The sequence below is a fragment of the Eptatretus burgeri genome, chromosome 5 (assembly GCF_056783735.1).
Source record: "Eptatretus burgeri isolate ZD-2024b chromosome 5, Ebu_testis_v1, whole genome shotgun sequence".
Lineage (NCBI taxonomy): Eukaryota > Metazoa > Chordata > Myxini > Myxiniformes > Myxinidae > Eptatretus > Eptatretus burgeri.
The window spans coordinates 123,775,817-123,798,137 of record NC_140965.1 but is presented as its reverse complement, the minus strand read 5'-3'; the positions used below and the strand labels follow the sequence as shown (position 1 = coordinate 123,798,137).

Here is a 22,321-nt window from a genome sequence, read left to right as displayed (position 1 = left end):
TCAAGGTTCTTGTGTGGTACAAATGAACATATTGTAAATTTACTTAAAAAACATCCCGTGATACACATTGTATCAACAACAACTCGAGCAATAAGACCTGGAGAAGTAAAAGGTGAAGATTATCACAGTATTTCAGTGGAGGAACATATGCGATTGAGGAATGAAGGTCAAATATTTGAGGAGGTTTCTCTTGGTACAACAAAATATTCACATTGTAAGAGTGAGTTAAGGAAACTAAAATCTGGTGGTCTTGGGATATTAGAAACTAATCCAGAAGGAACGAGACAAATTATTAAACATCTGAGCGGAGTGAAGATTTTATCATTCGGTTTTGATGTTGATGAAGAAACTCAACGCAAACGTATGAAAAGCAGAGATGCAAGTATTAGTGAAGAAGAAATTACAACTTGTATTCATGTTAATAAAGAATTTGATGAAATATTTAAAGAAAAGGATTTATTTGAACACATCTACTTGGATGATGAAGAAAAGGAAAATTTCCCTGTTGATCTTTACAATTCATTTAATGATATTTTCCATTTGAAAATGCGAAGAAGCATTTGAAAGAAAACAAGAGAAATTTTTAAAACCACTTTTAAAAACTTCCCAAGAAAAAATGAAAGATGTTTCCACAGTTCCCACAGTAGGATATACTCTGAAAAAACTTCAAATGTTAAAAGATTTTGATCAAATGACGGAGGAAGAATTAGAGCATTTAGGAGAATTAGAATATGATGATGAAGGTTTATTTCAACAACTGGAAGAGATTAATCGACCCCCTGATTATATTGTGAATGCTCTTCAAACAATGAATATTCAGCGGATTCAAAAACCAAAGCAGGACTCATTCCAACAGAACAACCAGCAATATTTCATCTTGTTCAAGAAAAGGTATTGATATTTAATGATGAATTAAAGTTCTTGGGTTCTGCTCAACCCCCAGTTAGACTAACTCTGAGATTAATGTTTCTTTTTTCAACTGTGAGGGATGGATCAAAGTATATTGATAAACCATTGGATATGAAAAATAATGATGATAGAGTATATATTGATCTGCTGAACACTCTTGATTATAGGGTAAGTATTTCTGGTAAAAGTAGGAAAAATGAGAAGGAGAAACACATTATTCAGGCTTTAAGTATCCTTGGTTCAGGTATTAGTTTTCTTCCAAATGACCCATCGCAATTAGTTAATAGACTGTTATTGTTGTTGGGTAGTAAGAAGGCTGGAAATAACAATTGTTTTAATGAAGCATCAGCCATTTTAGACCAGTTGATGAACATGAAAATAATTAATAAACCTCAACAGAAAGACATTTTATCTCATATTAAATAAGATGAGAAGCACAATCCTGAGTTTTAATTTCACAACAAGCGACCACACATCTTCATTCCCATACCCACCACAACTTGACACAACAAAAGAATATGAGGCATCTTTATTGTCCATGGTAACTTATAATACCTTATTTAATATAACTGATAAAAATGATAAGTTCAGTTATAATCCCGGAAGTGGATACAAAACGATAACAGTCTCACCCGGAGCATATGAGATTTCTCAAATATCTTCCGAAATTGCTCATCTTATGAAAGAACAGGGTGATGAACCATAAAATATTGTTATAGACATTCAAAAACATACTTCAAAATCAACGATTAAACTTAAAAATAACTACAAGGTTGATTTCACAATTGATAATTCATTTAGAGAGTTATTGGGTTTCTCCTCAAAAAAGATTGAAACTAATGGGATGTTTTACATTGATAATGTCATTCAAATATCCTCAGGAATAACCTCGGTATTAATTCACTGTGATTTGATTGATGGTGCTTATAATGATGGAATAAAAACAAATACAATATTTTCATTCAGCGCCTACTCAACCTCAATTGGTTATAAATTCAATATGGAACTTAAAAATTTGGTTTATCTCCCTGTGTCAGGAAAAACCATACACAGAGTGAATTTTAGGATAACCGACCAAGATAATCGTATGATTTCTTTTAATGGAGAAGTTATATCCATCAGAATTCACCTATGTGAAGTTTTCCAATAAATAAATACGATGGGATTGTGAGGAAACACGAGTTGGGAAAATATAAAATAATTACAGGGGATGGGATGTTCCTTTCCCCATACTACAAGGGTGAAGGTATGTATCTTGGTAGAGGATACTATAAACCTAAGAGACAAAGGGGTGTCGGACATCAATTTAGAGGAGATGGGATAATTGTTACTCTAATGGGTATTGATTCAACTCTTCTTAAACATAAAGACCTTATTGGTTCAACTGCTTCTGCTGTGGGAAATGTAGCAGGTGCTGTAAAAGATCACTGTAAAGATGCCCAAAAGGAATCTCATAAATTACAAGCAATAAAAGAAATTAAGAAAGGCAAAACTCAGTTGTCTCCCCAAGAATGACAGAAAATAATTTGAATACTTGGATCAGGGTTTCAAAAGTTTGAACATCTTTTTTCCCAAATAAAAACAAGTATTGAAGCAATTGATAGTATCTATGATTTGGATGATACTATTATCATCTCAAACTCCACTAAAAAAGAAGATTACTTCAAGGTAAATGCAATAACTGGAACAGACTGGAATGCAAATGGTACAAAAAGTTTTGAAATAAATAATCAACAAACCTATTTGAATCTATCCGAAAGTTTCTTGTTGTGTACATTTAAATTCACTAAGGCTGGGAATAACACAAACGCTACGCTCGTAAATGATTTCTTCTGGAAAATTTTTGATAGTGTTCGTTTGTACATTGGAACACAAGAAGATGAAGTGGTTGATTATGTCTCTGCTGTATCTGAAATGATGAAATTTACACTAGAAACATTCAGTGATAGAATGGGAAAGGGGCTGTCAAAGGTTTTATTCCTAATATGTCAACGGGAACAACCACAGACCCTGGATATACTCAAAGGAAAGGAACGTATACTGATGATACAAAAGCAGTGAATAGTTTTACTGTGGCAGTTCCTATTATAGGTATATTTGGATTTTGTGATCATGATAAAGTTCTGTATGGTCCTAAAATTAGATTTCAATGACAAAGGAATGATAATGAAAACAGATTACTTTTTGGTGTTGCTAGTGCTTTTGGTGATCAGAACAAATTTGTAATTGAGGAAATGAGTTGGTATATTCGTGAATATACTCCGAATCTTAAAACAGAAGAGATGTTGAATAGAAGACTTAACTCAAAGAAACTACTCAGTGTATAATACCTCAAAAAAAAGTGTATACCTCAAAAAAATACTCATTGTATAATACCTCAGTGTATAATACCGCCCCTCTTGTCTCATGCCTCCTTGCTGTGAGTTGTGTGTTAGCTCTCATACGAGCCTCGACCAAGGTATACAAAAAAAAAAAAAAAAAAAAAAAGATGTCAACACGTTAAACTAAACCAAACCACTTACACGTGGAATTTTGGGTGTTCTGGAAGGAAAGGCACGATATCTGTGGATCATTTTTCAAAAGCCAGATGGTGATACTGCGACTGATAAGAATAATGCATTGAGTGATAATGCTAAGGTGAAACAACTTCGCGTTTCTCTTGATGGAACATTTTAGCCACGAGATAGATTGGAAATTAATTGGGAAAAAAATGATTTTGCTGAAGCATACAAGTCTTACCAAAAGCTGTGTGAAAGTAATGGAAATAAAGAACCTATTTTGGATATGACAGCATTTAAAAGTTTGCATACAATCTATGCGTTTGACCTGAGCGCTCCAAAGGAAACTATAAAGTCTGATTGAGTGGATACTTCCCTATACATTGAAAGAGGAGAGAGTGAAGTTGATACATATTGTTTGCTTTTGGAAGAAACAGAATTGCAGATTAATACAGATAATGGTGTGATGATTAGTCTCACCCAATTTTTTGTTAAATAAATGAGTGGCAAAGTACTAACTGGGGTATATGTTAATCAAATCAATCTTCATAAACTATCATCTTGTGTTCAAAATCAAAAGCCTTGTATGATTAACGTTAATACAATTCAGAGAAAAGGAGCAGTAAGAATTGATGTTTTGCTCACAAGAGAACAGGTTAAAATCTTGAATGATACTGGCTCACTTAAAATTAAACTGACAAAACCAATGTTGAAAAAATATTCAATAAGATAGACGAGTGGAGGATTTCTCCCATTTCTAATTCCTTTATTTGCTGGTTTAAGTGCGGTTGGAGCATTGACGGGTGGTATTTCAACAGTGGTAAAAACTGCCAACGAAAGGAAGGCTCAACTCCAAGCTCAAAAAGAATTGGAAAGACATAACAAAGAGTTGGAGAATCAAATTAGTGGAAGTGGTGTAATTGCAGATTTTGCTGAAAAACTTGAAGGTCTGCCTGATAAAGCGAGATTGGTAGTTGGAGATATGCTTTCTTCAATCGCACAAGCAGGTGTAAAATTAACGAAAAGAGGTAATGGATTATATCTTTTTTTTATTTTATTTTTTTTTGTATACCTTGGTCGAGGCTCGTATGAGAGCTAACACACAACTCACAGCAAGGAGGCATGAGACAAGAGGGGCGGGAGTGGAAGGGACAAAACATTGGGGAACAGACACAGGTGAACTGTGGAAGGGAGAGGGATGGGGATGGGACGGGGAACATGGCGAGGGGAAGATGGACATTAAAGGGACTTTCAGGAAGGAAAGCAGGAGAATTGAAGGAAGTGGGCTTGGGTGGATTATCGGGGGTAGAAAAGATCGAGGATTTGGATGGGGGAAGATAAGAGGTGGTGGTGAACAGCTGTTTTGAAAGCCTGGAGGGAAGAATGGGAAAGAATAGAGTGAGGAAGTTTATTCCAAAGGCGGGAAAAAAGAGGAATGAAAGAGTGAAGATGAGCAGTGATTCGTGATTTTGGTAGTTTTACCAGAAGGGGGTTGTTGGCGGACCTTGAGCGCCCTGTGGAAATGTGGTTGGGACAAATCGCAGAGAGAGCAGGGGGGGCAAGGCTGGAGAGGAGTCGGTAGAAGACAGAAAGACCACCGACCAACCTGCAGTGATTGAGTGAGAGGCCCAAAGACTCAGCTTCATTGCGGGAGATGCCAATGATCTTAAAAGCCCTGGTTTCGACAGCGTGAAGTCGAGAAAGGTGGGAGGCAGGAGCACCAGCCCAGAGGGGAGAGCAGTACTCCATCAGGCTACGGACAAAAGCTTTGTAAGTGGTCAGGAGCTCAAGAGGGCCGAGGAAGGACTTTGCACGACGGAGGATTCCCAGTCGGCGACTGGCTTTTGAGGCAAGGTTGGAAATGTGACTTTCCCAGGAAAGGTCATGGCAGATAGTGAGACCCAGAAGCTTGAAAGAAAAGACTTCTTCCAGAGGATTGTTGAGAAAGTGGATGGGGGGGTTTTGTAAACGGTCCTTTCGAAGAGACATAGTGAGAGTGTGAGATTTGTCTGGATTGAAAGACATGTTCCACGTGTTGGACCAGTTTGTGATTTTATCCAGATCTGCAGTGAGCAAAGAAGCTGCTGCTTGCCGGTCTGAGGGATGACAGATGGTACGGCAGAGGGTGGAGTCATCGGCAAAGAGAAATAGAGGATTTTCCAGAGAGTCCGAGAGATCATTGATGTTAGGCACAGGCTGAACGACATAAATTGATGATCTTTGTCATAAATAAATGAGCATTGATGAGTGGTTTAAATAATTTGGAAAGAATACAACATCAAATTTACAACTTGTAAAATATTGTAAGAAATTAAAAATTCATAATATGGTTATTTGTATGAGAGATTAATTAACAAATGTGCCTAAACATACAAAGAATATTATTATGAACTTCGAAGATAATAATGGGAAAGGTTCTCATTGGGTTTGTATTTTTAATAGTCAAGACAAATATTATTTTGATAGTTTTGGTCTTCCCCCACCTGTTGAAGTTGTAAAATTCTTACAGAATGGTGTTTATCAAACATTTCAAGTCCATTAATTAAATTCCAAGTGTTGTGGTCAATAATGTCTATATGTGTTATTTCAACTCAACAAAAACAAAAAAATTTATGACATTATTTTTAATCTAATATAAATGACTTATGTTGGTAAAGATGGTTCTGTCTTTGGTGTATCCCAAGAACTCGATATTGATTTATCAAATTATTACGCAAAGGCACAGGCTGAACGACATAAATATAATATAACCAAAAATATTAATATGAAAAATGCTTATAAATTAAAAAATTATCGAAGCACGACTGACACGAATGACTTGGTGAGATTAAGCGATTTATCACAATATATATCCTTAAATAAAACGGCCGTGTATTCCAAAGATACAGAAGTGTTGATTTTATCTCCAGGTCATACAGAATTCACAGTTCGAATTAAAATAAATTTTTATAAAGAAGGGAGTATTGTTTGCATGAGAATAGAACAATGGGGGTATGAAATGAATGATTTAGGGTATAATTGGTCATTTAAAATTGACCAAGAAGACCTGGAACAATTAAATCAGTCTCGTAAGGAAGAATATTATCCACTTGGTATAGCGAATGAGTTTTGTGGAGCCACGATTAGTAAACAACAAATAAAATAATTTAATAAGGGTAAATATAATAATGGTTTTGCCCTAGTTTATATCATGAAAACAGAAAAAAAACATCAAGGAAATCTCCATTTTTCCAATTTTGTTGGGTTTCAGTGATAGATCTCACATAGTATAACTGTGGATCATCAAGGAAATCTCCATTTTTCCAATTTTGTTGGGTTTCAGTGATAGATCTCACATAGTATAAGTGTGGATCATCAAAGAAATCTCCATTTTTCCAATTTTGATGGGTTTCAGTGATAGATCTCACATAGTATAACTGTGGATCATCAAGGAAATCTTCATTTTTTCCAATTCTTATGGGTTTCAGTGATAGATCTCACATAGTATAACTGCAGATCATCAATGAAATCTCCATTTTTCCAATTCTTTATGGGTTTCAGTGATATATCTCACATAGTATTACTGTGGATCATCAAGGAAAACTCCATTTTTCAAAATGTCTGAAATTTGTGAGTCTCCAAGGTAAAACTTGTATTCTGGCTCATCAAGGTATAACTTGTTCAGGGGGAATTGTCTTGATAACTCACAATGAGTACTATTGTTGCAAAACTCTTTTTCAGGATTTTGCTGGTCTCCAAGGTATAACTCTTTGGTTGGGTCATCAAGGACGAACTCATTCTGTGGGTCTTGGTCGCTCATAAGGTCTTCAACCAAGCCAACAATTTCGCCCCAAGTTGTAACAAAAGCAGTATTTTCATTTCGTATTTCAGATACAATTTCCTGTGAGAGAAAATAATAATGTATTAATCAAGTGATTTAATTATTAAATGAGTATGCTTCAATCAAACTTTGAAAATAGGAAAACAAAATCTTACCTCAACAGATAAGAGGTTTGAATCCAGTTCATCAACTTGAAGGTTTAGTTCCATACAAGTAGTCGATCTCCAAGGAACCCCAAAGTCATCCCACTCAAGGCCTAGCTCGTTCTGTGGGTCTTGGTCGCTCACAAGGTCTTCAACCAAGCCAACAATTTCACCCCAAGTTGTAGTAAAAGCAGTATTTTCATTTCGTATTTCAGATACAATTTCCTGTGAGAGAAAATAATAATGTATTAATTAAGTTATTTAATTATTAAATGAGTCGATGCTTAAATCAAACTGAAAATAGGGAAATAAAATCTTACCTCAATGGATAAGAGGTTTGAATCCAGTTCATCAACTTGAAGGTTTAGTTCCATACAAGTAGTCGATCTCCAGGCAAGCACACAGCACACCATTGCCAGCAAAAAAAAATGTTTAAAATGGAGCCTGGGCTTGAGGTTTTTTGGGAAAGACTGGTGGGTGTGGTTTCCTTTGGAAATTCCATGGGCAAGCCCAGGCAAATTTTTCAAAAGCATAACATTCTAGAATTTTCTGGTGATTTCTTTGTGAGTCAGAGAAGAACTGGAAATGATGTAAGAGTAGGTGTGGCTTAGAAAATTGGGCGGGGCTTAGAAAAAGTGGGCGGGGCTTAAGGAAAAGTGGGCGGGGCTTATTAAATTCCATTAAAGGTGGGCGGGGCTTATGAAAAGTGGGCGTGGCTTAACAGAAATAACCTGCGGCTCAGGAGGTGGTCAAACAAGAGCATTAAGAGAAGTTTATCATTTCGTAATGGCACAAAAGGGGTATCTTAAAAAATATAAAGATTCAAATGTTTTGTTTTTAAATATTTTTGATGGGGATTATTGTGCAAAGAAAATTAAACTATTGAAGGAATTTGAGAATGAACAAGTCTTTATAGGTTCAATGAGTGAGCTAAACAATATGCATTGGTTATTTGAAAAAGAGTGTCCCTAGGCTTACGTGTTTCAGATATTTCATTAGAATCACCTTGAACAAATCACATTACTACTTTACTACTTGAACAAATCTTATTGCATTGGTTATTTGAAAAAAAGGGATAAAAAGGGGGTTTACTTTTTAGGGGAAAAAAAATGAATCGCTGAAAATCCCCCATTCATTTACATGGGGAAAAGTGAGCCAGAATCAGTATATTCACCCTACTCATGTCATTGCATCACATGACACGTGTTTTCTAAGGATTTTGTGCTAATGTACTTTTTTTTTACTTCACGAGAGCCAGGCTCATGGAAGAGCAAGGCTAAACTGACATAGGGGTAGTGGGGAAGTGGGGAAACATTTGGGAACAACCAAAGGAGGTGATGAACAGCAAAGTGGAGGGGGTTGGAGGAGAGAAAGGAAGAGAGAATAAATAAATAAATGACTAAATAAAAACACTGAAATCAGCAAGTTTGAAGGTTCATGGGTTGGGTCACAGGGGTTACTTTGGTAATGAAGATCATGGCCCAGGGTGGGGATGACACGAGGTGGTGGCGCACTGCCTGCTTCAAGCCCTGGAACAAAGAGGAGGAAAGAACCACCTCCAGAATGCTGTTCTCATTTAGAAAAAAAAGAGCTTTTTTTTCTTTTTCTTTTTTAGTTTTTTAGTTCTCCACTGACGATGTCACCGGTGGCATGGTTTCGGGTTGTCCATATGTATGTACGTCCGCCCGTCCATGCTGACTTTCTCTGTTTTTCTCTGCAACCACTTATCGGATAAACACAATTTTCACCATTGGTGTGACGACTAATGTAATGATAATTATGATGTCATAAGTCATGTGGTGTGGCAGTCATGTGGAAAAAAGGAAAAACTTTTGAAACTGCTCCATGGAAAGAATTGAAACTTGGCAAATGTGAAGTACTCCCCATGGGAAACAAGTGTGGCTTCATTATGACGTCATCATTGCAAATGTCAAACGCTTTGGCCGATCAGTACGAAAACTTGAGGGTCATCTAAGGCTAAATTGTATGTGGGAGAAAAATTGATGACATCATCAGTCATGTGGTTTGGCAGCCATATTGTTTTTAATATAAAAAGCTTCAAAAATATTCTTCTCCGAAATGACAACAGATGGAGGTGGAACTTTACAGGTGAAATAACCTATCCATGAGGAACAAAAACTTCTCCACCTATGATGTCATAGGTCACGCGGTTTGGCAGCCATATTGACCCGAAAACCTTTAAAATAATGTTCTCCAGAACGACGACAGATCGAGGGGAAATTTCACACACATGTTCCCCAAGCCAAGGCGATAGCCAGATTAGATCTGTGACTTGCTACAGGTATCATGTAAACCTGTAGTAACCTGTTCCATGGTCGGGTTGTCGGCGACTAAACCGTCTCCCCAACCAAGTTTTTTGGTGAGGAGGGTGTTTGGATATGGACACCCAGCAGGATGAACAACAAAACCTGTCTAAGGGCAGACGAGTTCCTTGTGAGCCAACGGCCATCCATATCTAGTGCACAACTGTGTCTGCGGACGTCCTCCTGCAGTGGGGTTACTTCTTATAAGGAGATTGGTGGCAGGATTTGCACTCTGGCCACCGTAAAAACACTTCATTCCGCAAAACACAAAAATGCAAAGAAATCTGAAAACCCCCTCCGTGGGAGTACCTCCTGTGCAGCTTCCATTGGCAGAGCAGCTCACCGGATGACGGGATTGGGGCAAAGCCTTCATGACCCCCAATCTTTGATGATAGGAGGGAAACCACAGGGTAACATTCCCGGGTCAGATTGCGCGAGTGTGTCGGAGTGGTGCTCAGGTGTTGGCCACCAGACGGCGTCTCTTTGGGTTAACCTGAGGCGGTCCCTTTGGGTGGGTGCCTGGAATGTCCTATCCCTAAAAGAGGATAATCACCTGTCTCTGTTATCATCTGAGCTCAAGCGTTTCGGCATTGGTATTGCAGCAATCTCTGAGGTTCGGAGACCGGATTCCGGCAAGATCATGGTGGGTGGTTATATCTACCATTGGTCTGGTGACTCTGATGGTTACCATGCCCAAGGAGTTGCTGTGGCTGTGTCCAATAAGCTGACTCCAATGATAATTTAGGTAAAACGGGTCAACAAGCGTATTATGAGACTAAGGATTCGTCACTCCTTAGGTGTCATTTCCCTGGTCTCTGTTGATTCTCAGACTGAGGCGAGTGATCTTACCGTGAAGGATGCATTCAACGCCATGCTCGAGTCTGTGGTTGATCAGTACCCCAGGTAAGATACTCTTCTCGTCTTGGGGGATTTCAATGCATTGACTGAAACTGATATGGATAGTTATAAGATGTGTTGGTCCCCATGGGTCTGGAACTGTGAACCAGAATAGCGCTAAGTTCCTTGACTTTGCGAGAAGTCATGGACTTCGGGTGACTGGTTCATGGTTTCAAAGCCCACAGGCTCATCACTGGACTTGGTATTCCAACCCTGGTTGGTGTGGCAAAGGAGATTGACCATGTCCTCGTTGATGGGCTCTGGAGGATGATCCAGAACTGCAGGTTCTACCGGAGTGCTCAGTTCCTCAATACTGACCACCGGCTTGTTGTAACATCTCTGAAGTTGCACCTTAAATCCAGGAGAATGGTACCATCCCAGCCAAGGCTGGAAGTTGGCAAGTTCAAGGATGCGTCGGTAGCTGAGGAGTTTGCAAACAAGCTGAGTGGAGATTTGGGGGGTCTGGGTGCTTTGGGAGGCCCTGAAGAGTTGTGCAGTACCTTCAAGACCACTGTCCTTGATGTTGTCGGTGGATGTCTTAGAACTCACCATCGGGCAAAGAAGAATTTTGTCTCTCAAGGGACACTGGATACCATTGTCCAGAGTCGCAGGGCCAGGCTGAATGGCAGAGCTGAGCTGTTCCTGGAGCTGAGGCGTAAAACTGTACGTGTGCTAAGGGAGGACAAGGAGGCCTATGTGCGAGGAATCTGTGAGGGGGTAGAGTATCACCTATGGTCAAGTGATTCTCCTCCTGCTTACAGGGGAATTCGCGCATTACATTCATCCAAGCCCATCCCTCATTGTACTGCAGTGAGAGCAGAGGGTGGTCGGCTCTTGACAGAGGCGTCCGAAGTGAAGGCCCGCTGGGCCGGTTACTTTGAGCGGTTGTACTAAGCTGATCCCCCAGCTGTCGAGTTGGACATCAGGGGTGTTACAATCCCTGTTGCTGACCCTCCAATCAACTGTGGAATACCTTCGCTTGTGGAAACACAGGCTGCGGTGAACCGGTTGAAATGGGGTAAAGCTCCAGGGATCGGTGGCATCCATGCTGAACTTCTCAAGGCTGGTGGAACTGCTGCACTCATGTCATTGCATGCAGTTCTGTGCTCTACCTGGAACACAGGCACCATCCCAACTGATTGGAAGAGGGGCCTTGTTGTACCTCTCTGGAAAGGAAATGGTGATCGCCAAAACTGCAAAAACTACCGAGGGGTGACACTGCTCTCAGTGCCGGGCAAGGTCTTTGCTCGGATAATTCTTGATTGGGCTCGCCACCATCTGCTTGATCACCAGCATCCAGAGCATTCAGGCTTTCCACCAAAGAGGTCAACAATTGACCGTATCCTTGCTCTTCCTGTCTTCACTGAACGCAGACGAGAGTTTCGGCAGGGGCTGCTTACAGCCTCTGTTGATCTCTGTAAAGCATTCGATTCAGTGAATCAGGATGTCCTCTGGAGGATTCTTGGTCTTCGTGGGGTGCCACCAAAACTGATCGATATGATGTCTGAACTCTACTCTGGTACTGAGAGTGGTGTGAAGTGTGATGGTACCATCTCTGACTTATTTCCAGTTGTTTCTGGAGTTTGTCATGGGTGTGTGCTGGCCCCCACACTTTTCAGCACTTGTATAGACTGTATTCTGGGGAAGATGACGGAGAGATCAAACTTCAGTGCATCATTTGGGAATGTCAAGATCTCTGACCTTGATTTCGCAGATGATGCATTCGCAGACTTTAGATCCCAACTGATTGGAAGAGGGGCCTTGTTGTACCTCTCTGGAAAGGAAAAAAAAAGAAAAAAAAAAGATATCCTTTTGGGGGCTCTCGAGGTGCTGAATGAGGAGTCAGAGCCACTTGGATTACGGGTTTCCTGGGTCAAAACTAAGATCCAGGCTTTCAATGACATCTTGGATGCTGCTGTCCTGTCTGCGCCTGTTTGTTGTGAGAATGTTGAGGTCATGGAGAGATTCACTTACCTCAGCAGTGATATTCATATCTCTGCTGGCTGTGAGTCAGAGGTCAATAGACGTCTGGGTCAAGCCTGGGGAGTCATGGATTCACTGGATAATGGGGTATGGCGCTGCCGGTACCTGTGCGGGAGGACGAAAGTCCGACTCTACAGGTCCTTGGTGCTTCCAGTCTTGCTCTATGGATGTGAGACTTGGACTCTGACCAAGGATCTGAGATGGAGACTTAATTCCTTTGGTACCAGGTCTCTTTGGAGAATCCTTGGCTATCGCTGGTCTGACTTTGTGTCCAACGAGCGGTTGCTGAGAGAGACTCAAATGTGATTTGTTACCTGCATAGTTCGTGAGCATCAGCTGTGGTTGTACGGACATGTGGCTCGTTTTCCTGACGCTGATCCTACTCACCAGATTCTCTTAGCGAGGAAGTCTCGTGAGTGGAGGAGGCCAATGGGCCAACCACGTGCCTCGTAGTTGTAGCAGGTTGATCGGAATCTCAAGTAGATTGGGCTGGGCCAGGCATCTGCCTGGGTAATGGCCAGATGCAGGCCCCTGGAGTACCGGCGGAAAGTGGAAGCAGCGATTTGCTGCTCTGGCGCATGCTCCCATACCTGACCTGACCTCGGTGATACCAGGTTGTTCATGAAGAATTAATAGGTCACATGGTCTGGCAGCCATATTGGATTGAACAAAGATCTTAAAAATATTATTTCTCTTGAACCGCTTCATCAGCCAACATGAAACGTTACAATTATGATCTAATAGTCATGGGGAATGTGTGTTTTTAATGTCAACCTGATCAGTTACATGGTCTGGCCAGGATTGTTCAATGTTTTGAATGTGGGTTCACGGATTTAAATCAAACTTGGTACAAGTTTGTATGATGATGTAATAATGTGGTTGGAGGCACATCTGGAAACGTCGCAATGTCAAAGTGCTTTCTAGTTTATTACCTCTGCCACCGAAGGTGAAGGAGATTATGTTTTCACCCGTTTCTGTCTGTTTGTTTGTTTGTGTGCAGGATATCTCAAAAAATTGTGAACGGTCTCAGATTAAATTTTATGGACAGGTTGGGTGTGTGAGAAGGACGAACTGATTAGATTTTGGCAAAGATCCGAATCCATATCCAGCTACTATAATTTTTAATATGATTCGTCACCATTGAGAGATCGGGACAAAAATGACAGAAAGTATGCAAACTCAAAACGTTGTGGACGGATTCAGATGACACCTGATGGACCCGGTGGTTGTGTGACAAGGAAGAATTGATTCAATTTTGGTGAAGATCCGAATCCGGATTTGTATCTGATAATTTTTACCCCGTGGGGTCTTCCGCTCCACAGGGTCAAAGCGCTGCTCGCTTTCTCTCTTTTCTTGCATACAATTCATTTGAACATCTATTTCTCCATTATTCGTGAACAGAATTCGATGAAAATTGACAGGCATAAACTACACACATATGCGCAGGCAGTAACTGAGCCCAAAGTACGATTGCGGCCTTTCGGGCGGAGGAACGGCCCATTTTGGCCCATTTTCTTAAAACTGTTATTTCTCGGTTATTAGTGAACCGAACTGAACCAAACTTGACAGGTATATTCTCGATACAATGCCCCAGGCATTAGTTTAGCCCAAAGTGCGATCCCGGCCCTTTGGGCTGAGAAACGGCCCTTTCAGTCAATTTTCTCAAAATTGCTATTTCTCGGTTATTCTTGAAAGAAACCTGGCTAAATTTGACAGGTATATTCTTGAGGTCACTCTGCAGGCAATAACCGAGCCCAAAGTGAGATTATGGCCCTTTGGGCCGAGAAACGGCCCTTTCAGCCCATTTTCTTAAAATTGTTATGTCTCGGTTATTAGTGGACGAAACCGAACCAAACTTCACAGGTATATTCTCGAGACCATTCCCCAGGCAATAACTGAGCCCAAAGTGCGAATCCGGCCCTTTGGGCCGAGAAATGGCCCTTTCGGCCCACTTTCTTAAAATTGTTATTAAAAAATAAATTAAATGCGCTGGGCGATACCCAACGCAAAATTAAGTCGCGAATGATGATATGAAACTAGCCTCACTCTTGTGAGATGTTCTGGTTTCTTTTTCTGATGCGATGAAAATCTTACCTAATTTCCAAACGATCTGTCGTCTGTGCTCTCGCTCACCTTCAAATTGTAAATATACCCTGTGGGAGTTCATTCGTACAAGTCTAACTTGTCCAAGTGAGTCTTCAGCATTGAGACGGGCCAAAAACTATATATAGCATGATATTTGAAAAATGTATTGGGCCGGATATGTTCTTGTGGATCAGGCGTTGTGTGGCGCAGTTGTGCGCTCTACCGAGTGCCCTTCTAGTTTATTTTACTTTAGTCTCATGCAGATTTGTCCTCTTTCTGTCATTACTTGTCTCCTTCATATCAATCTCAGGTCAGGTCAGGAATGGGAGCATGTGCCTGAACAGCGCATCACTGCATCCACTTTCCGCCGGTACTCCAGAGGCCTCCATCTGGCCATCCCCCAGGCAGATGCCAGGCCCATCCCCATCTCCTTGAGATGATGGTCAACCTGCTGCAACCACGAGGCACGTGGTCGGCCCACTGGCCTACTCCACTCACGAGACTCCCTCGCTGAGAGAATCTGGTGAGCAGGATCAGCGTCAGGAAAACGAGCCACATGTCCATACAGCCGCAACTGATGCTCACGGACTATGCAGGTAACAAATCTCATCCGAGTCTCTCTCAGCAACCGCTCGTTGGACACAAAATCCGACCAGCGATAGCCAAGGATTCTCGGAAGAGACCTGGTACCAAAGGAATTAAGTCTCCGTCTCAGATCCTTGGTCAGAGTCCAATTCTCGCATCCATAGAGCAAGACTGGAAGTACCAAGGACCTGAAGACTCGGACTTTCGTCCTCCCGCACAGGTACCGGCAGCGCCACACCCCATGATCCAATGAATCCATGACTCCCCAGGCCCGACCCAGACGTCTATTGACCTCTGACTCAGCCAGCAGAGACATGAATATCACTGCCAAGGTAAGTGAATCTCTCAATGACCTCAACATCCTCACCACAAACAGACACAGACAGGACAGCAGCATCCAAGATGTCAACGAAAGCCTGGATCTTAGTTTTGACCCAAGAAACCCGTAATCTCAGCGGCTCCGACTCCTCATTCAGCACCTCGAGGGCCCCCAAAAGGATGTCTAAAGTCTCTGCAAAGATGACTGTATCATCTGCAAAATCAAGGTCCGAGATCTTGACATTCCCAAACGATCCACCGCAGCTTGATCTCTCCGACATCCTCCCTAAAATGCAGTCCATACAAGTGCTGAAAAGTGTGGGGGCCAGTACACACCCCTGACGAACTCCAGTAACAACTGGAAATAAGTCAGAGATGGTACCATCACACTTCACACCACTCTCAGTACCAGAGTAGAGTTCAGACATCAGATCGATCAGTTTTGGTGGCACCCCACGAAGACCAAGAATCCTCCAGAGGACATCCCGATTCACTGAATCGAACGCTTTACAGAGATCAACATAGGCTGCAAGCAGCCCCTGATGAAACTCTTGTCTGCGTTCGGTGAGGACACGAAGAGCAAGGATACGGTCAATCGTTGACCTCTTTGGTGTAAAGCCTGACTGCTCTGGACGCTGGTGCTCAAGCAGATGGTGGCGAACCCCAGCAAGAATTATCTGAGCAAAGACCTTGCCCGGCACTGAGAGCAGCTTCACCCCTCGGTAGTTGTTGCAGTCTTGGCGATCACCCATCCCTTTCCAGAGAAGGACAACAAGGCCCCTCTTCAAATCATTTGGGATGATGCCTGTGTTCCAGGCAGACCACAAATCTGCATGCAAGGACACGAGGGCAGCATTTCCACCAGCCTTGAGAAGTTCAGCATGGATGCCACAGATCCCTGGAGCTTTGCCCCGTTTCAACTGGTTCACCGCAGCCCGTGTTTCCACAAGCGAAGGTGGACCACAGTTGATTCGAGGGTCAGCAACAGGGATTGTAACACCCTTGACATCCAACTCTACAGCTGGGGGATCAGCCTGGTACAACCACTCAAAGTAACTGGCCCAGCGGGCCTTCACTTCAGACTCCTCTGTCAAGAGCCTACCACTCTCTGCTCTAACTGCAGTGCTCTGAGCAATGGGCTTGGATGAACGCAATGCGCGAATTCCCCTGTAAGCAGGACGAGAAGCACCTGTCCACAGGTGATGCTCTACCCCCTCACAGATTCCTCACACATAGGCCTCCTTTTCCACCCTCAGTGCACGTACAGTTTTACGCCTCAGCTCCCTGAACAGCTCAGCTCTGCCATTCAGCCTGGCCCTGCGACTCTGGTCAAAGGTATCCAGTGTCCCTTGAGAGACAAAATTCTTCTTTGCCCTGCGGTGAGTTCCAAGACATCCACCGGCAACATCAAGGACGGTGGTCTTGAAGGCACTCCACAACTCTTCAGGACCCCCCAAAGCACCCAGACCCCCTAAGTGTCCACTCAGCCTGTTCGCAAACTCCTCAGCTACTCTCTCATCCCTGAGCTTGCCAACTTCCAGCCTAGGCTGGGATCGTACCATTCTCCAGGATTTAAGGTGCAGCTTTAGAGTTGCTGCAACAAGCCTGTGGTCAGTATTGAGGAACTGAGCACTCCGGTAGACCCTGCAGTTCTGGATGATCCTCCAACGACCCTCAATGAAGACATGGTCAATCTCCTTTGCCACAACGCCAGCATTGGAATACCAAGTCCAGCGATGAGCTTGTGGGTGCTGAAACCATGAACCAGCCACGCTAAGTCCATGACTTCTTGCAAAGTCAAGGAACTTAGTGCTATTCTGGTTCATAGTTCCTGACCCATGGGACCAACGCACACCTCATAACCGTCCCTATCAGTTCCAGTCGATGCATTGAAATCCCCCAAGACTAGAAGTGTATCTCGTCTGGGGCACTGATCAACCACAGACTCGAGTGTGGCGTAGAATGTGTCCTTCACGGTGAGATCACTCCCCTCAGTCGGAGCATAAATAGAGACCAGGGAAATGACACCTAAGGAGTGACGAATCCTTAATCTCATAATACGCTCGTTGACCGGTGTTACCTCAATTATCATTGGGGTCAGCTTATTGGACACAGCTACGGCAACTCCTTGGGTATGGTAACCATCAGAGTGACCAGACCAATAGTAGGTGTAACCACCCACAATTATCCCGCTGCAATCCCGATGTCCAAACGCTTGAGCTCATATGATAACAGAGACAGGTGATCATCCTCTCTTAGGGATAGGACATTCCAGGCACCCACCCGAAGGGACCACCTCCGCTTAACCCAAGGAGACCGCCGTCTGGTGGACGACACCTCAGCACCACTCCGACACACTCTCCCGCAATCTGATCCAGGGATGTTACCCCGTGGTTTCCCTCTTTTCATCAAATACTGGGGGTTCCGAAGGCTTTGCCCCAATCCCGTCATCCGGTGAGCTGCCCTGCGAAGGGAAGCTGCACAGGAAGTACTCCCACCGTGTGGGTTTTCAGATTTTTTTGCGTTTTTGTGTTTTGCGGAATGAAAGGTTTTACGGTGGCCGGAGTGCAAATCCTGCCACCAACCTCCTAATAAGAAGTGACCCAACTGCAGGAGGACGTCCGCAGACACAGTTGGGCACTAGATATGGATGGCCGTTGGCTCACAAGGAGCTCCTCCGCCCTTTGACAGGTTTTGTTCTTAATCCTGCTGGGTGTCCATATCCAAACACCCTCCTCACCAGAAAACCTGATGGGGGAGACGGTTTGGTCGCCGACAACCCGACCATGGAACAGGTTAGTACAGGTTTACATGGTACCTGTAGCAGGTCACAGATTTAACCTGACATGACTCCAGACTGACTGACCTTATATCAATCTGATTATTTCAATTCTATATTTAACATTTTAGTCTGGCAAACAATGAAGTTTAGAAGCCATTTTCTGGTGCCTTATTGCATTTTAACTTTCTGCCCTTAAACGTGTAATTTGCTGTTATGCACAATGTATTTTATATTGGCTTAAAATGTGTTTATGAAACGATTTGTTGCAAAAAATATAATCATGTGAAATATCATGTTCACAAGGCTTTTGCCTTGGTTGACCCCATAGGTTTCCATCGCAGGTTTTCCCTCCAGAGTGGAAGCTGCACGAGTGAGGATCAGGGTAAATGACACATGACACGATGACACACTCAATCTTGATATCTTGCATAACCTGCTACTGCAATCGATTAAAAATTCTGATAAACCCAAAATTCATTCACGTACATCTTGCGATATGAAATCCTACTCTTCTAAAGAGTTCTTTCTATGCATATTTTTATTCACTTTATTAGGTTTTGGATTAGAGCTAAGTACAATGGGAGACATATTAAACAGTTTATTACAAAGTGTTTTTTTAGCCCCTGTTGGCCTTAGTCCGAAACGGGGGCTTATGGATTTGATCTCAATTTCAATGTCCGTGCGTGCTACCGCAACCATATCTCGGACATGTCTTGACCGATTTTATTCATACTTGGCACAAACAACACATGATGGTATACATATGCACATCATTTTGTTTCACGATGTGATCAAAGATGGCCGACTGGTGGCCATTTTAGTTGTAAAAAAAACCTGCTGTTGAACACGTCCTCAACCATTTCTCGGACATGCATTTACCGATCATGTTCAAACTTGGCGCACAGATAAAGAATTACGGCTTACATCTGCATGTCATTTTTTTTTTTTAAAGACATCAGATCCAAGATGGCTGACTGGTGGCCATTTTGTTACTTAAATGTGTCCCCAACCATTTCTGAGACATGCATGGTTCGATTTTATTCAAACTTTGCACAAGCACAGTACATGATGGCCTACACTTGAACCTCACTTTATTTTGTGATTTGATCAAAGATGGTTGACTGGTGGCCATTTTAGTTTTCAAAATCACTTCGTATCAAACATGTCCTCAACCATTTCCCGGACATGCATTTACTGATCTTGTTTAAACTTGGCACACGAATAACGAATGATGGCTTACGTATGCACATAATATTTTTTTTGATATCAGATCAAAGATGGCCGTCTGGTCAGCATTTTGTTACTTAAAATGTGTCCCCAAGCATTTCTCAGACATGCGTGGTCCGATTTTGTTCAAACTTGGCACAGGCACAGTACATGATTGCATACACGAGGCTCTCACTTTATTTTGCGATCTGATCAAAGATGACCAACTGGTAGACTGGGGGGCATTTTAGTTATACATAAATGTGGGCTGGACCTTTAACTCCATCCAGCAAAATTACTAAAACAATTGGGGTTATATCATTTTATGTCTTTTTTACTTGTTGGTGTAGTAATGAACTGATCAGTGAATGCATGTGCTTCTGTACACAGGACTTGGTACCCTTTGTCCTGTCTTTTGAGCTACCCTTGGCTGGTATGGTACAGCCCCTGCCTGACCTGTCCTCACCTGCATTGCAATGCATCATGCAGTGCTATGGCTTGTCACTCACACTCAAGCCTAGAGCACCCCTATATGGCTCCATCTGTGTCGTGCGTGGGCCTCAGGGAGCTGCCACCAAGGTTGTGCTGATTACAAACAAAGTTGTCCCTCCCTTTTGATTATGGATTCCTTAATGCAAGCTTCTTTCTTTGGCAACTAATTGCAACATAGGATTGCCACAACCTGAGATCAAACGGAACAAAACTAAATAGCGAGAACACAGTGGAAATTAGAGAAACTTCAACAACAGGATAGAGGGACACCACAGAGGGACCCTTAACAGAAGAATGGGTGAGCGAAAGAATGAGAACATAAGGGGAGTGGGAAGAGAGGAATTGTAGAAGAAAGACTCCCAGACAAAGATGGCCTATGGTGACCAAAATTGATGGTGTAATGGTTACAACCATCCACTCTGAGTCTGGGAGTTTGGTTGTTTGAACCCCAGCAGAGTCATTACAAAGACTTAAAAATGGTACGTGCTGCTTCCTTGCATGAGACTCAGCATTTAAAAAGGATAAAGCATGGACAAACAATCAAAGATTGGCAAGTATTGCACAGTCTTGATTGGTCTAATTGTCTCCTTTTGCCTTATAAAATAACTCGTATTGATTTATTTAAGACACAAGGGATGTACTTTCTCGACCCCCTCATAACACTCTAAGTTGTGAAATTAGACCCATTACTCTTTGTCCAACTTGGCTATGTTTCATTCCTGTGGTTATTTTCCCACATATCCTGTTCCATATTTTACTTTTGCGGTTACTCTCAGACTGCCTGGAAATCTCCAATGTTGATCTCTAATGATAACATTGCAGCCATAAAGGGTTTTGAAAAAAAATTAAGTTGTCAGCCTTACGCATCTGACAGGATGGTGCCAAAGAAGTAAACTTACCTTTGGGCTATCTTGCATTAGTTATACCAGCAGACTACCTGCCCTACGGGCTATCTTGATCCAAGCTTGCAACACGTTCTTCTGAGACATCTCTTTATTTGGGCAGTGTATAGGCAACAGAGTGCTGCCTCAATCACTCCGGAAAAATAATAACCCGGGTTATGTACATGAAGCAGAAACATGTCCACTGCTAGTGTGCATATAATGCATTGTTGTTATGCAGCTGGGATGATTCCAATTGCACTGCACCATAGGGTGACACCAGAGGCCTGAAGCCTAAGGCCTACATGCACTGTTGTCTTCACAAGGCCAATGAGGCCTATCTGGTCCAACCTTTCAATATTTTATGATCCTTTTAATAGTCGCTTAGGTTGTTTTACACTGAATGGAAAACTTGCAAGGAGGGCATAGCGATTGTAAATATGACACCTCCAAAGATGTCTTCATATCAGCTTATCATATCACTAAATGGTGGATGTATGATTTTTTTTTTTTGAAGTTACAATTGTAGGTGGCGTCAGGCCAGATGTCCAAACAATAAGAATAGAAGGGACATACAAACACTTGCTCCATTTTTACCCTGCACTCACGAAGCAAAAATCAGGTTTTGGCATTCGGTTGGGTCCTCACCAAAGGCAGACGAGAGTTTCGGCAGGGGCTGCTTGGAGTCTATGTTGATCTCTGGAAAGCATTTGATTCAGTGTATCAGGATGCTCTCTGTAGGATTCTTGGTCTTCGTGGGGTGCCACCAAAACTTATCAATCTGATTTCTGAACAATACTCTGGTACTGAGAGTGCTGTGAGATGTGGTGGTACCATCTCTGACATATTTCCAGTTGTCACTGGAGTTCATCAAGGGGGTGTAATGGCCCCCACACTTTTCATTGCTTGTATGGACTGGATTATTGGGAGGATGTCGGAGAGATCAAGCTGCAGTGCATCTTTTGGGAATGTTAACATTTCAGACCTTGATTTCGCTGATGATGCAGTCATCTTTGTGGAGACTCTAGATATCCTTTTGGGGGCCCTCGGGGTATTAAATGAGGAGTCTGATCACTGGGACTACAGGTTTCCTCGGTCAAAACTAAGATCCAGGTTTTCAATGACATCTTGGATTCTGCTATCTTGTCTGTACCTGTTTGTGGTGAGGATGTTGAGGTCACGGAGAGATTCACTTACCTTGGCAGTGATGTTCAGGTCTCTGCTAACTGTGAGCCAGAGGTCAATGGACACCTGGGTCGGGCCTGGGAAGTCATGGATTCACTGCATCATGGGGTGTGGCGCTACTGGTACCTGTGCTGGTGGATGAAAGTCTGAGTCTTCGTGTCCTTGGTGCTTCCAGTTTTGCTATATGAATGTGAGTCTTGGACTCTGACCAGG

The 22,321-nt window shown here is 42.4% G+C and overlaps 1 protein-coding gene across 6 annotated transcripts in view; it reads left to right on the top strand.

Annotated features, from left to right (window-relative positions):
• Window positions 1-22,321, top strand: part of BICC1 (BicC family RNA binding protein 1) — a 360,705-nt gene that overhangs the window by 199,989 nt on the left and 138,395 nt on the right. For all 6 annotated transcript variants that reach the window (XM_085883538.1, XM_085883536.1, XM_085883537.1 and 3 more), the window contains 2 exons: window positions 18,673-18,726; window positions 19,941-20,129. In XM_085883538.1, the coding sequence (XP_085739664.1) occupies window positions 18,673-18,726; window positions 19,941-20,129 (243 nt within the window). The remainder of the gene's footprint in view (window positions 1-18,672; window positions 18,727-19,940; window positions 20,130-22,321) is intronic.